The sequence below is a fragment of the Condylostylus longicornis genome, unplaced genomic scaffold (genome assembly GCF_029603195.1).
Source record: "Condylostylus longicornis isolate FDR11 unplaced genomic scaffold, ASM2960319v2 ptg000006l, whole genome shotgun sequence".
Lineage (NCBI taxonomy): Eukaryota > Metazoa > Arthropoda > Insecta > Diptera > Dolichopodidae > Condylostylus > Condylostylus longicornis.
This window is the reverse complement of record NW_026577975.1, coordinates 419,781-434,987: the sequence shown is the minus strand read 5'-3', so window position 1 is coordinate 434,987 and position 15,207 is coordinate 419,781. Positions and strand designations below refer to the sequence as shown.

The 15,207-nt window shown below is 24.1% G+C and overlaps 1 protein-coding gene across 2 annotated transcripts in view; it reads right to left on the bottom strand.

Moving 5' to 3' along the window:
- LOC129617947 (putative uncharacterized protein DDB_G0282133) overlaps positions 1-15,207 on the bottom strand; it is a 181,016-nt gene that overhangs the window by 53,806 nt on the left and 112,003 nt on the right. For both annotated transcript variants that reach the window (XM_055532935.1, XM_055532940.1), the window contains exon 4: positions 7,662-10,241. In XM_055532935.1, coding sequence (XP_055388910.1) covers positions 7,662-10,241 — 2,580 coding nt within the window. The remainder of the gene's footprint in view (positions 1-7,661; positions 10,242-15,207) is intronic.

The window sequence follows — 15,207 nt, the reverse complement described above, 5'->3', positions numbered from 1 at the left end:
AAAATTTGTCCCGTATAATATTTCGAACTATAGTACTTCTCAGTAATTTTACATTTTTCACGTTTTTCCAGTATAAGAGTCAGATATGAGGTCATTCATAATACTTTTTCAATGATGGCATACAATATCTTATACCCTGTATATAAGAATATATAGTGCTCTAAACTAAATTGTGCTCTGTACAATATTAGCATTAAAGGATAATAAGTATTAAGGATAATAAAATAATACAAGAGAAAGAGAGAGAGAGAGAGAGAGGTAGAATAAAATTATGAATTAAATTGAATAGATCCGAGAAGATTTTTTTTTGAGTAATGAAATTATGAATTAAAAATATTATTTTTATTTGAATAATTATTAAAAAATTTATTATATACCTCATGGTTTTCCATTGCTTAATTTTCTGTTTTAGTAATCCTTTGTAATATTTCTTTTAAGTAAACGCTTAATTTGAAATGAAAAGAAGTAGGAATATATTTAATTCTACATTGTAGTTGGAATAAGAATTTGTGAATGAAAAAAAAATAATTAAGAAGGGGATAATTAAGAGATTGCTTCCAAAAATTTTTAATTAAAAATTTAAAAATAAAATTTGTAATAAATTGAAATTTAAGTTTTTTTTATTAGAATTTTTCATGTAAAATTTTATTTATAGCTTTACTGCAATGGAATTTTTGTTTTTAATTGGAAATTATTAAACCTCTTACAATATTAATTTATTAAACCTGCAATTTTTCGATAAATCTAGAAATATTTTTAATTATTGTCGATTTCGAATCAAATTGTAAAATTAGATTTTTAAATTTCAGTAATATAAAATGTAAAACTCATTCAATATTTATTCATTTGGAAGAAATTTAATTATACAATATGCATAACAGGTCATTTTTTATTACTGATTCTTAAAATAGTATACTTATTATTACGCCCACAATAATTTTTGATGCAATTATGGTCACATACACAAATATACGCCAAATATAATTAATTTCAAATATGCATATACAAAAATGTAAGACCTTTAAAAGTAAAAATAAAAATATTTTTTTTCTTTACCCGGAAACGTGGATTTTATATTCTGTATTTTAAATATTGTAATATGGCAGCAGTATATACCACGATTTTCGAAAATTTATTTTAAAAAATTTTCTAAAATTAGATTTTAAAATATACTTGATATTATTAACCTATTACATTTAATTTAACGCTTATACGATAAGTGAGCGTAATTTGTTTAATAACATTAGTGGATATTGTTTTTCGAGGGAAAATCACTGTATAATATGCAGAAGAGGTTTCTTAATACAATAATATTCAATTTTAAAATCCTTTTTCTAGGAACACGATTATTTTTTCCAAATATTTGCTGGAAATTCTTTTAATACGAGTATACACTTTTACTGCAAGTATTAAATCAACATGCAATTTTATGTATATCTTAAGGCATTTTTATTATTTTATTTGATATTAATAGCCTCATCCATATCAGGAAACTGAAAATATTTAAATATTATTTAGTTACAATGTACATAATATTTAAATGTCCCTAAATTGTAAAATAATTCCATAATATTAGAAATTATTATTATTTATTCTATGATCTAAATTAAAATGAAATGAACATTTTTCAAATAGTAAACATTAATTTTGTATTTTATAATAAAATTTTTAATTAAATTTTTGCCTGAATATCCTTTTTTTGGTAACTATATGGAAATAAATTTTGAAAATTTAACATGATTTTTTTTTTTTCGGAAATATTTGATTTCAGTTTAGTTGCGGTACATATAAGGATACATGGTCTTCTAAATGTTAATGCGTTTCAATAATAAAATATCATTCACATTGATTTCAAAATTAATTTATGTACAAGAAAATAAAATGAATCAAAGCAATGAAAAGAACATGAAAATTCAATTTGAATTCAAAAACTTTATGATTATATTGAAAAAATTTTAATGATTTATTTGAGAAATTTCCATAGAATTGGCAATATAATTCAAAACTCAAATGAATAATTTTGTGATTTTTATTTAATAATTTTTCTTTTTTAGCTTTACAAATGAAAATTTCGAACGAATTTTTAAAGAATTTTTCATTTTTATTCTAAAATTTTCATTCTACCGTTGAAAACTTTAAAAGATTAATTTAAAACAATTTTTAAAAAATTTCATGTAAAATTGCATACTTTTAGGGGAATAAATTAAAAATATTTTATGTTATGATTATTCTAACCTAAAATATTCATTCAAATTAATTTATCAAATTTAAAATCTAATAATAATAATTTAAATAATATTAAAAAAAGAAATTATAAATTCAGCTAAGCTTCCTGCCCCCAAAAATATTTTTCTAAACTTCAAACGAATTTATTTAAAATTTCAAATAAATTTGTTGCAAAATTTTTATTAAAATTATTTTTAATAAAAAAAAAATTAAATATAATTTAATTAATTTAGAAAAAAATTTTAAAAATTTTATTATATAACAAAATTTTAATATAAATCGTTATAAATAAAATTTGGCAATATTGTAATAAAATTTTATTAAAAATTAAATTTAATAAAAAGACAATTTTCTAACAATGGCATTTCATAAGCTCCTATAGTACTTAAGAGACCTAATTTATGAAAATAAAATTAGAATTAGAACAACCTTAATTAAATTAGTTTTATTATATGAAAATGTTAAGATTTTTCTTCCGGTGTTAGATCCCTTGAGAGCATATGGCTTCCAAAATCTCTATTATAGACCATTCGTTTTACTTCTGCCCATGTATTGTTGGCAGTGTTGAATTCTTTCTTTATTGTTCTTTGCCATAAATTCTTGGGTCGCCCAACGTTTCTTTTTCCTCGCGCGTTCCACTCTAATACCAGCCACGAAATTCTTTTGGGTGTTCGGGTCGCAGTATATGATTGTTTTAATTTTTTTTTGTCTCCTATTACTCTTACTAACTAATAGTTCTTGGTCTTTTAAAGCTCAAACGTCTGTGTTACTTATTCGTGTGGGCCAGAATAATCGGCAGATGATTATCAGACTTCTATTTATGAATACCTGTATATTCTGTTTGTGCATTCATTTTTCGGTAGCAACATTTCGCAGTCATACAACAAGAATGATTCCACCCGTGTGAATATTCTTAATTTCGTATTTCTCGATAAGTGTAAAGATTTCCAGATGGCTTATAATCTGTCAAATACCGCCCAAGTTAGTTTCTACCCATTTTTTATTCGTTCCCCTCCGACTGTAGATATTATACTATTGGGATAATTAAATTGTTCGACATTTTGTATTAATCTGGCATTTATGAGGAAGTTTTTAAGGGTTTTGCTGTGTTTAATTGGAGTGATTTTATCTTTCTTGTGTTAATTTTCAGGCCCACTATAGGAATAATATTTCACAAACAGAATTCAAAATATTGTGGCTGGCAAAGTTTATACTTGATTAAAAAGTTACAAAAAAAAGTTCGGTAGTGAAAGGGTTAATATTTGCATAAGTTAATTTTAAAACAATTCTTGGAATTATCTCTTTGTGTACAGAATTTTGACTCAATCAAAAATTTTCCACGATTTTCATAATTATTTGAATAATATTTGTTTAATTAAGTTTACCATAATTTCGTTTGCTTCGTTTGAAAGAAATCATGAGTTTTTGAATATTATAGAGTACATTTTTAAAATGAAAAATTAATTAATCAAAGCATTTCCGTGACTTTTATGCAATAAGAATGAAAAAAGATTTCCTACAGGAAAATCTGATTTAAATACATGCTGTTCTATACAGAATAAAAATTTAATAAATTTTCCCTAGAATGCCACAAAAAAAAAACAAAAATATTTTGATTTTGTTTATTCATAATTGAATTTCGAATTTATAATTGAAGATTATTGTTCATTAATAATAGTCTATATGAAAATATTCAATTTGCATTTTAAAAAAGGAAATTTTGCATGGCATGTCCGCGAAAATGATATTTTTATTATGAGATAAAAGAAAAAATTTGTTTTGAATTTGATTTTAGAGAACTTGTGTGCATTTTTCAAATTACTCGTAAATATTTTGAAGCGAAAATATTTAGATTTCGTTTTATTAATGCTGTTGTATTCTCGGAAAAAAAGTAGGTTTCAGAATTTTATAAGACCCTCCTAAGAATTGATATGCAGCTACTATTTCAAATTTTACGAAATACTAAAAGCTACTATTCATTTTATTTAATTAGTACAAGCATGTAGATTTCTTCTCATTTATTCTAAATAGAATTTTAAAATTCTAAAATTGAGTCACTTAAACTCATGCTAAATAAAAATTGCTGGCCATTACTCTTTAATACCAATTTTTTCTTTTTGCATTCCTGCATTCGAAAATAAGCAAGAGACTTAAATTTCATTCAAATAATTTTTATATATATATAATGCATATTTTATTTAAAAAAAATATTTACAAAGGATTCATATAACTTTTATGGCGAAAAAAATTTTAATAAAAATAAGATGAAAAAAAAAATTAAACTTTTAAAATTTTTCAAACTTTTTATTTCTTTTTTTCTTTTTTTAAATAAATTTAATTTTAAGAGAAAAATTTTTGTGCAGTAAAAATTTTTTCAAGATTATGTCAATCAAAAAATTTTATTAAACCAAGAGTCTCGACGCCTCATTGTAATCTTACAAAAGATACCATTTTTCTGTATTGCAATGCGATTATTTGTTAATCCAATTCTTCAAGGCCTTAATCCAACTGTCTAGGTTTTTTTAATTCAAATTTTATTGCAAAAATTTTTATCAGTAATAATTCAGAGAACGAATATTGTTAATAGGAATTTTTTACCCTAAATTTCTTGATATGAGTGAAGTTTGTTAAATTATTTCAGTGTAAGGAATATATCCTTTCAAATAAAGCCACATTGATGCTGTGGCTCGGATATTGAAATCAAAATATTTTGAAATTAAGATCCAACCGCAGAGACAACAATTATCATACGAGAAACAAGAGACGCAACAAAAATTGCTTTTAATTAAGAATTCGAATTGTTGAAGAATTCGTGAACCTTTACTGAACGTATAAATTTTGTACGAACATAGTTCCACCATGTTTAAGAATGAAATATTCATAGAAAGCCTTACAATTTCCACAAATTTAAATCATTCCCTTCTAACCAATTGTCTCCCTGAATAAACAATATTATTTTCTATCCTGGTACAATTTGAATTTCTTAATATTTCCTGTTTAGTATTGTGCGAGAGCGTAAGTCTTTTGAATGAGAATGAAAACTACTTGGTTATTTTTTTTTTTTTTACTCAAAAAAACTCATTTTTTTGTTGAATTTTTAAGTGATTTTAAGTGAAATTTATTTACACTTAAAAAACAAAAACAAAAATAAAATTGTTTTTTTGTTTTCTTTCTGTTATTGTTCTTCAAAAGCCAAGACTATTTGTAAAAATTATTCAAATTCTTTTAAAAAAAAAGTTAAAAAATAAAAAAATTTCAAAATAATTTTTTTTTTTTTATTGTTGTTAATTTTAACCTTCTCTTTTTATACTGAAACTTAATTTTTCACTTAAAATAAATGAAAAATTTCAATAATTTTTATTTTAATTGAAAAATTTTTTAAAATATTGGTAAGTATTATAATTCAGCGCATTTCCTGAATTTTATGTTCTCCGCCTATAAATATGCAATCCGGCTACACGATTGTAGATTAATTTTGAGAGAGAGTAATGTCAAAACAAATTTTTTTGAGAGCATTTTTAAGCATTTAGAGATTATGATATTTTACAAACTATTTGCTTGAGTCGAGTTCATTGCTTTTGATTTTTCAACTTGCAGGCTTTTAAATAATTCGAATAGTGAAACGCAATTGTAGTGATATGAAATTTGTATATTCTAATTCCTGTTTTAAATTCATTAAAATGTTAAGTTGATTAATTTGAATAAAATTATGCTGCCTCACATGCACACACAGTCATACAAGAGATATAGGAGTAGATTGTGTTAAATCTAAAAATGATTTTTGTTATTTTTTTAATTTTTCAATTTTTTATTGAATAAATTTTCCAAGTATATTGACAGTAAATTCATGGATAAAATTACGGCAAAAAATTTCAAAATAAAATAAAAGTTTTCAATTTTCTCCATTTTCTTTTTTCTATTTTTGTTTTTGTTCGAATGAAAACTTTTAAATTTTCCCATAATATAGCCTAGCATTTCAGAAATTTCTTGTTGAATAGCTATTATTATTTGTTGATTTTAAAATGAAAAAAACTCTTAAAATAAAATAACAATTTTGAATTTATAAAAGTTTTCAAAATTTTTTTTTTGTCTTTTTGTCTTTTGTATAACAAAGTAAGTAAATAGCATTTTCAGAATAGTTATAAAGAATTTTTTTTATATAAAAGCTTCTTTCATCATCATTTCAATATAAAAATTAATTCATTAAAATAAATTTATTTAAATTCGGGAATTGAAATGCTTAAGAATTATTTACGAAATTTCAATAATTTTTAAGATTTTTATTATTGAAATATGAAATTAGAAACGACAGAGCAGAAAAATATAGAAAATTGCTAACTGAATCAGCTCTAATATAAATATAGAGCTAATAGAAAACGCTTTGAACAGTACCTTTCTGTTAAATAATAAATATAATAATAAGAAACATAAAATCTGAAGCCGTTTTCACAAAATACTAGGGTTCATTTTACTCGCAAAGCAAAAATTTTTAATATATGGGATACTAAAGAACTGCTGTTTTCATCTTTGTTTTTCAATCAACAAACCATAGGAATTTTAAGTATTAATGATCTAGTGAGATTTTGTCTTGAATTTCAAGTAATGGTCGTACAGCAGAACAATAAAACATCAATACTGCAGAACAATAAAATTTTGTAATACTAAATTGTAATAGAAAAAAACATTTTCTTTTAAACATTTTCCAAAAAAAAAAACACTATTTCACATATAGTAATTTCAAAATTCACGGGGGATAATTATGTAATATGAAAATAATTATTTAAATAAAAATTCTAAAAGTTGTCAACTTTAAACGTAAAAAATTAAAAGAAAAATTACTGTTATATTGAGTGGTTAATAAACATTTCTTGGCTAAAAAAAATATTTCCTCACCTTGCTATATTTGTATTGTATTATATCTATAGATTGGGCTCAAGAGTCTTAAGACCAGAGCCAATTTTTTTTTTATAAAAAACCTAATTTTTAAATGTTTATTTTTCAAAAAATAAAAGTCTTTTATAAAAGTGTAAATTAAATAAAACAAGAAATTGAAGTACTTAGAAAATTTTAAATGAGAATGAGAAAATAAAATCAGTGGCGTGCCTTAAAAAATACTGCGAAATTAATTTTACTAAGTTGGAGACCGTTGTTGTGCAACTCAAAATTTATTTCTTGTACAGTTTTTCTAATAACAACCATTGTACCCTTAAATTATATTGATCACCTCAATGAATTTCCCAGAAAACCATATTATATAAAATTGGTTTTAATATCTCAAAAGATTTTATATTAATTATTTTTTGAATAAATTTTAATTTCTAAGAATATCATTATTTTTCAAAGAGAAAATTCTCAATAAATTTATACTTAAAACTGTTATAATAATTAAAAAATATAATAATACATAAAAAAAAAATTTTATAATAAACACTTACATAACCAATTCATTTTCTCCGTATAATCAATTTTTCTTTTTAAATCTCCAACAACTGTTCTTAAATCATCATTATTAAACTGGCACTGTATAATAGTATTTTGTAATTGTATTAAATTAAATTCACTTCCTTTACTACCACTACTACCACTGCTATCTTTACGAACATCATTATTTTTATTACAATTATTATTTAAATTATTTAAATTACTATTATTACCACTATTATTTTGATGATGATGATTACTATTATTATTATTATTATTGTTATTATTATTATTACTGTTACTATAATTATTATTATTTTGATTTTTATAATCACTATTATTATCATCACCGTTACCGTTACCACCGCTACTACAAACTATTGTTGTAGTAGTTGTTGTTGTTGTAGTTCTTTCATTATTTGAATTTCTTCTTTCAATTAAACATACACTACTATTACTATTTATATTACTAATGCTACCACCAATATTTATACCACTGATATTTGTACAACTACCATTATCACAGTCACCACAGCTATCATGGCTACTACTACCACCAACACCATCAACACCACCACCACTACCACTGCCACTACAATGACTGATAATATCACTTGTACTTTTAAATATTGTTGTTGATTTTTTATCATTAATATTTAATAAATTATCAATTGATGATTTATCTTCATCTTTAAAATGTACATTACCACTGGATCGGCTTAATAATATTGTTGATGAACCTTTTGTTGTTGATGTTGTTAAAAAATTATTATCATTTTTTAAAAAAGCATTTGATGTTGCCGATTTAAATGATGATTGTGATGATGTATTTTCAGTATTAATACTACTTGAATTACTACCGCATATATCTGATGATAATGTACCAACACTATATTTACGTGAATTACTTAATAATTCCGTTTTAAAATCATTAATATTACTATTTGTTCGATTTTCAACAATACTACTACTACTACGACGATTTGTATTTGTTAATGAATTTGATATAGCAGATTGTTGTTTTATAATACCAATTGTTCGATTTGATACTGTTGTAGTTGAAGATGATGTTGTTGATCCATTTCCTGTTGTTTGTTGCTGTATATTATTTGTTGTATTTAATGATTCTTGTTGAGCATTATTTGATGAACAATTTAATGAACCACTTGATCTACTACATTGTTTATTTGTTTGATTTTGTGATGATGATGATGATGATTGTGATGCTGATGATGATATTAATTTATTATTACTATTATTTATAATGGCAGATGTTGAATTATTACTGGCTGATGTTGTATATGATGTTGATGTTTGTAATGATGTTGATGATATAGGAGGTGGTGCAGCTGGAATACCAAATAATTTAGAGCCTGCATAATATTTTGTACTTGTTACAGCTGCCACTGTTGTTGATGCTATTGATAGTGATGCTGATGAGGGTGTATTATCACCGGTTGTTGTTGTTGCTATTGAATTATTTGATACAATGCTATTATTTTGACTAGTTGTTGATTGTTTACGATTATTATTATAATTAATATTATTTAAATTTTTTTGATCGTCTAATGATAAAAGTTTTTCAATACTACCACAACTCATTATATAAATTTTTTTTGGAAATCTTCTATCAATTTCTTTTTGATAATCAATATGCTCTTGTATTTTAATTCTTTCCTCTTGACATTTATAAAATTTTATTAATAAATCTTCTAATAATTCAATACGTTGCCTTTTTGAATATTCATCAGAATTTGTTTGATTGATTATCTTATTTGTTTGGGTTCCAGTTTTATTATCTAATATTTTTGCCTCCGTTAAAATTGTTGTTGTTGTTGTTGTACCTGGTATTAAATTAGTAGATTGCTGTTGAGTATTGTCAAGTTGTTGTTGTTGTTGTTGTGTTAATTCTGCTTGTTTAATTAAATTACTAATTGGTCCGAGGCTTTCTATTTCTAGTGAATTTTTTTCAATTTTATTTTCTGTATTTTCATCAAGACAATGTTGTTGTAATGCTGTTGTTGTTGATATTGGTATATTTGATAAATTTTGATCAGATATTTCTGATTTCGTTATACTTTCAATAATTTTATCATTTTCATTATTTGTTATTGTTGTATAATAATTTGATAATTGATTTTGTTGCTTATTATTATAATTATTTTGAAAATTAATGGCAGCCTTTTCAAGCTCTTTATGATATTCATACGGTCCCAGTATATTATTAAAATATGAATATTTTTTTTCTAAATAACGTAATTGTGATGCAATATAACCTATATCGGTAATTAAATTAATATCCTCAGATTGAAATGAAAATACTGGATGTGATGATCTTCGACAATTTTGATTTAAATTAAAACTAATATTTTCTGATGATGAGCTTAATAAATTTATTGAATTATTTGAATCAATTATTGATGATGATGTATTCTTATTTAATAATTTATTTGCTGTTGTTGCAGTTAATTCTGCTGTTGTTGATGTTGTTATAGATGTTGTTAACGTTGTTACAGACGCTATTGTATTTGTATTTTTTGTTGTCTGTTGTTGAAATGATGATGATGATGCACTTGTGCCAGGTATAGGAGAAGCTGCAAAAAAAAAAAATAAAATTAATTAAAAAATGTGAAAGAAAATTATATTTTGAAAATTGCTTTAAAGGTTTTAAATTTTATTATTCGACAAGAAATCAAAATGCTGTAAAGAAACTAAATATGCTATTTTTCTTAATTTCAATTCTGTTCACATTGTGGAATTGTGGCCGATGGTTAAAATTTTCAAGATGGTTATTGATTTTTTATATATTTTTTCATATTTAGTAGCCATAATATTCGAAAATCGCATGTGAATAAAATTTTTAGCACAATTTTAAATGGAAATGTTCGGAATACTCTTGTTTTAATAAATTCAAACTAATATTTAATTTGTGTATGAGAGCAGGTGAGATTAATATCTTTTTTAATTTCTTATAAGAAAATTTAAAGAAAATTAGATATTTTTCCATAAATTATGAAAATATTTTAAAAAATATTATTAAAGTTTTCTTAAATTTTTAGATATTTCCTCAACATCTTGTTGAATTTATTGTCATCATTATCCTTTTGTTTTTTCTTCAATGAAATTCTCAAAATTTAATAAACAAAAAGAATTATTAAAAAATTTTTGAAATTTCTTTTAAAAACTAATATGCATCTGCAATATACAGAGAGAGTTTGTTTCTTGTTTTCTTAGTATTTAAAATAGTGGTTAATAAAGGATGATGTTATACTAAAATTTTAAAAAAAAAATTTTCAAAAAAATTTAAAAAACAATTTTCTTAAAATTTTTCAGAATATTTTTCTCTTATTCTCTTATGAATATTAAATTTTCTGAAATTATTGGATCAATATTTTCGTAAAATAATATTATTATGCAAAAACAAAATACAAAGCATAGTTCTCGTCTAAAAGAGTATGTAAACATAGAAGCAGCTCGGCTGCTAGCTAATGGCGTTATGACAGAAAGATTTAAACGAACAAGATCTTTCAATTCAACACAAAATACCAATTTCCTTATGAAAGATATTTAATTTTTGAACGGAAAGACCAAGTTAGCGCAAAGGTAATAGTTGGTCTGTAGAACCAGTTTTATCAGTTCAGAGTTTAGGTGACTTTTTAAGGTAGGAGCTCCAATGTCGGAGCAAAAAGGCTGGTATAACACCGTCCTTCTTCGTCTTTCTGGATTTTTTCTCCTAGGCTTTAATATCGCCGCTTTAATTCAAAAAATTTATAGCTTTCCGCCTCTACCATTCATTTTTTTAAACACAAAATGTACTCGTTGCATAATTAAGTTGATTTCTAAATTGAAGTTAAACCAAAAACTCTTATATGTATGTAGAAGATCTTAATTTAAACTTCCATATAAAAATCATTGATTTTATAATAAAAATTTTCAATTTTCTACTCCATTAATTTTTTGATTTTGGAAAAATTCTGAAATTATTAAGTTGAAAATGTTGATATGTCTGTAATTAAGAAAATTCAATGAATCTTTAAGAGTAGTAAATTAAAAAATTTGATAATATCAAAATCACATTAAAAAATTTATTCTTTTCTTTTTTATACTGTTATACACATTATTATAACATTATAATAAAAATTCAATTTTCTTCCAGTTTCATTCGTTTCTTCATGTTAAGCAAAAAATTTCTTAATCATAATTTTCTGAATAAATTGTTCAACAAAAAAAATATTCCAATAAATTTTCTCTAATTTCAAAATCATAAATTTTATTAAATTTTTAAGGAAAAAAAAAAAGGAAATATTCCAAGAAAAGTTTTCAATAATTTTTTTTAAGATTTTAATTTTAACATGACTTTATAGATTAGGAAAAAAAAATTATATTAAAATTTTAATCAAAACTCCTTTTTTTCTTAATTCTAAATATTTATAGTGAAATATTTTGAATGCAATTTGGGAATGCTACTCTATTTTAGCATCTAAGCAAAGAATAATAACAAGAAAAATTATAAAATGTTGCAATTTTATATACTTGGATCTTGAAAATTTGGCACTGCAATTTCCACAAATCCACTGCAGCTAGTGGAAAAAATGTTTCCATTCTGGAGATTATTAAAATTTTTATTCTTCTTGACAAAAATTTTGAAAATTTCAAAAGTACACCGAGCATTTATTAATTACGTAAGCAATTCGATTCGAAATGAAATTAATTTATTGCAGATTTTGTTCACTACAGATCTGACGAGACGATTGCATTCAGTTTAAATCAGTTAATAATTTTTTCTTCCTTTATATTTGGTTTTAAGCATTCAAGTTTATTAAGTTGTGTAGGTCAGGAATTCATTTAAGGAAAAAATATTTAGGATTGAGTGCCCCGTTTGTAAATATTTGAAAATATATTTAAGAATTAATATTCTTGGTGATAGTGAGATCACAAGTTTTTCGAAAATTGTTTTTAATTAATTGATATTTTGAAATAGGTCTGGCTACATTTCGAGTTCGAATATTATTGTCTCCCCTTGCAAAAATTATAAAAATTTTGTTAAAACATAAAATTTTTTTTCGGATTTTTTCATATTTGGACATCGGGGCTCTCTCACTACTAAACAAAAATTTATGATTTTTGGCAAGAATATTCTCTAGTGGAATATAATTATGTAGGTAGTAAAGTCGCTAGATTTTTCAAAATAAGTATTAGATTTTAATTTGTTTCTAAACTATAATAACCCATTTTTAAATTCTGATACATATTTTGAACCACTTTCCAAAGCTCATGGGTAGAGTATGATTAAAACTTAAGAAAATCAGAAAATAAAGGAAAAATTTTTTATTACGATATGTGATTAAAGAAAGCATAATAGTATTGTGAACATGTGTTATATGGTGTGTATACAAGGACAATAATATTAAAATGAAAATAGGAAATATACAAAATAATAATTGGTAACAGGAAGTTTTCTTCCTTATGTTCATTTGTTTTTGGGTTTTTGTTTTTATTGAGAATGGGAATAAGAAAGCAACGAAATTAAGTTTTTCTAATTTTCCATTTTATTTATTTGTATATTTTTTATTTGTTTTTGCTGGTTTGTTATTTTTCCATTCTATTTAATTAAACTTTATTATCTTGATAGTATACGTGCAATTGTATAAAAAAAATTTATTTTATTGTTTTTTTTTTAAAAAGATCTGATAAATTTTATATGAAAAACTTTTTAATAGTAAATTTTTATTTTTATTACTATATTGTGTCTGTTGAGCAGAGGCGGTTCAATTATATATGCAAAGTAATAATTTGCATTGAGTGGCGGAAAACAGGGGCACAATTGTCGAATTAGAAAAAAAAGCAAAATTTTAAAAAATAAAAATTCTTTTCCAATTTTTTCGATTATGTATTTGCTAAATAACTTTTCCCGTTATTATTTAGAGTTGAATTATATAGTTGAATTAACTTGGTAACATGTTTCTGTATAGAAACATTGTTGAGAGTTCAATTCGAGACTTTAATTATATGACTAATCTCGCATTCAGCATGATGAAGTTATAAGAAAGTAATTAACTTTACATAATTGTTAGGAAAGTGAGGCGAGAGAGCATCCTCTTTGAAAAGCAACTGCGAAAAAGTCAGAACCGTCCCTGCTCTTGAGTGTATACATGTGTACATGAGAGATAGAAGATATAGCGAAGAGGATAGAGAGTTAAGAGATTTCTTTTTATCCTTAGTTTGTTTTTTGTTTCTGTTTCATATTAAAGTTTTAAAATAGCTTTTTTCTTTTTCATTGTTTTTTAAGTTTTAAAAGTCTTTCAAGTGTATAGAAACTGAAAAAGAAACAAAAGATATTTTAAACTTTTTTTTGTTCTCTTCTCTATCTCTCTCTCTCTCTTTCTGCTTCTCTCTGACTATGCCTCTTCTGCTTCTCTCATTCCTTAGATGTCTTTTAAAGATAATTCCCAAAAAGGATTAGAAATAGTTTTAAGGATGAAATAATGCATAGTGAAAAAAAGAAAAACAAAAATAAATAATCCTTAAAAAAATAAGAAAAATTTCTCATTTAAATGTTTTTGTTTTTTTTTCAGAGATCTACATAGATTTTTAGTACCGTAATGGAAATTAAAATTAAAATAATCTCTTAAGATTTTTTTATTTTCTGAAAATACAAATCCTTTTTTAAAAAAAAAATCCACATAAGAACCGTATCGATGTGAAATTAACTTGAATGTTTCTTAAAATTATTCCAAGCAATTCAAAAATAATAATTGTTTAAATTATCTTGAATTGTTTTTAATATTAAATTATAATTGAATAATCTAAATTGATAGAAAAATATATTATAGTTTTCAAATAAAATAGTAAAATATTGGATTATATTTAAAAGTGTGCTAGAAATATTCAATACGTAATTGCTCTCAGTATATTCAATAGGGGTCGAAGTTTTTATTATATAGAATTAATATTGGAATACAAATATTACGATTAATTCTGTTATTTCGCAGATTAAGACTCTAAACAATAAGCAATCTCGAATTTAATAATGGATTTTAGATGAAATCGTAATAGTTTCCCAGTAGTACTTAAATATTTCTCATGCAAACAAGGTCCCTATATTGTCCCGAAGGTGTATTTAGATTTTCTTATCTTAATAACAAAATCTTCAATTGCCATCACTTCCTAAATCTAGCTTTTTGAGATGCTCTGCATTGTCCTATAAAGACACCGTTGAGAATTCTCGTCGCATCCACGTCGAGCTTTGTAATGTTCGGAAAGCGCTTTGGGTCTTTATCTTCTATAAGTTCATTGCCATGTCGACGGCCTGGAAAATTTTCTAAGGCTTTGAGCGTCTCTTATCTGTTTCCTTTTTTAATTCTCCAAAGACAGTGGGAGGTTTGACTTCATTGAAAGACTCTGGGCCGAGAGCAGGTGAGGCAGAGCTCTTTCTTGTAAATTTGTTAGTCACCCCCTTATCTTTGACGTTTTGTTGTGCCTATTCCCATTGTTGAGTTTTTTTAAAAAAGCCCACAAACACCTCAGGGAATACTATAAAAATGTATATTATGAGTATGA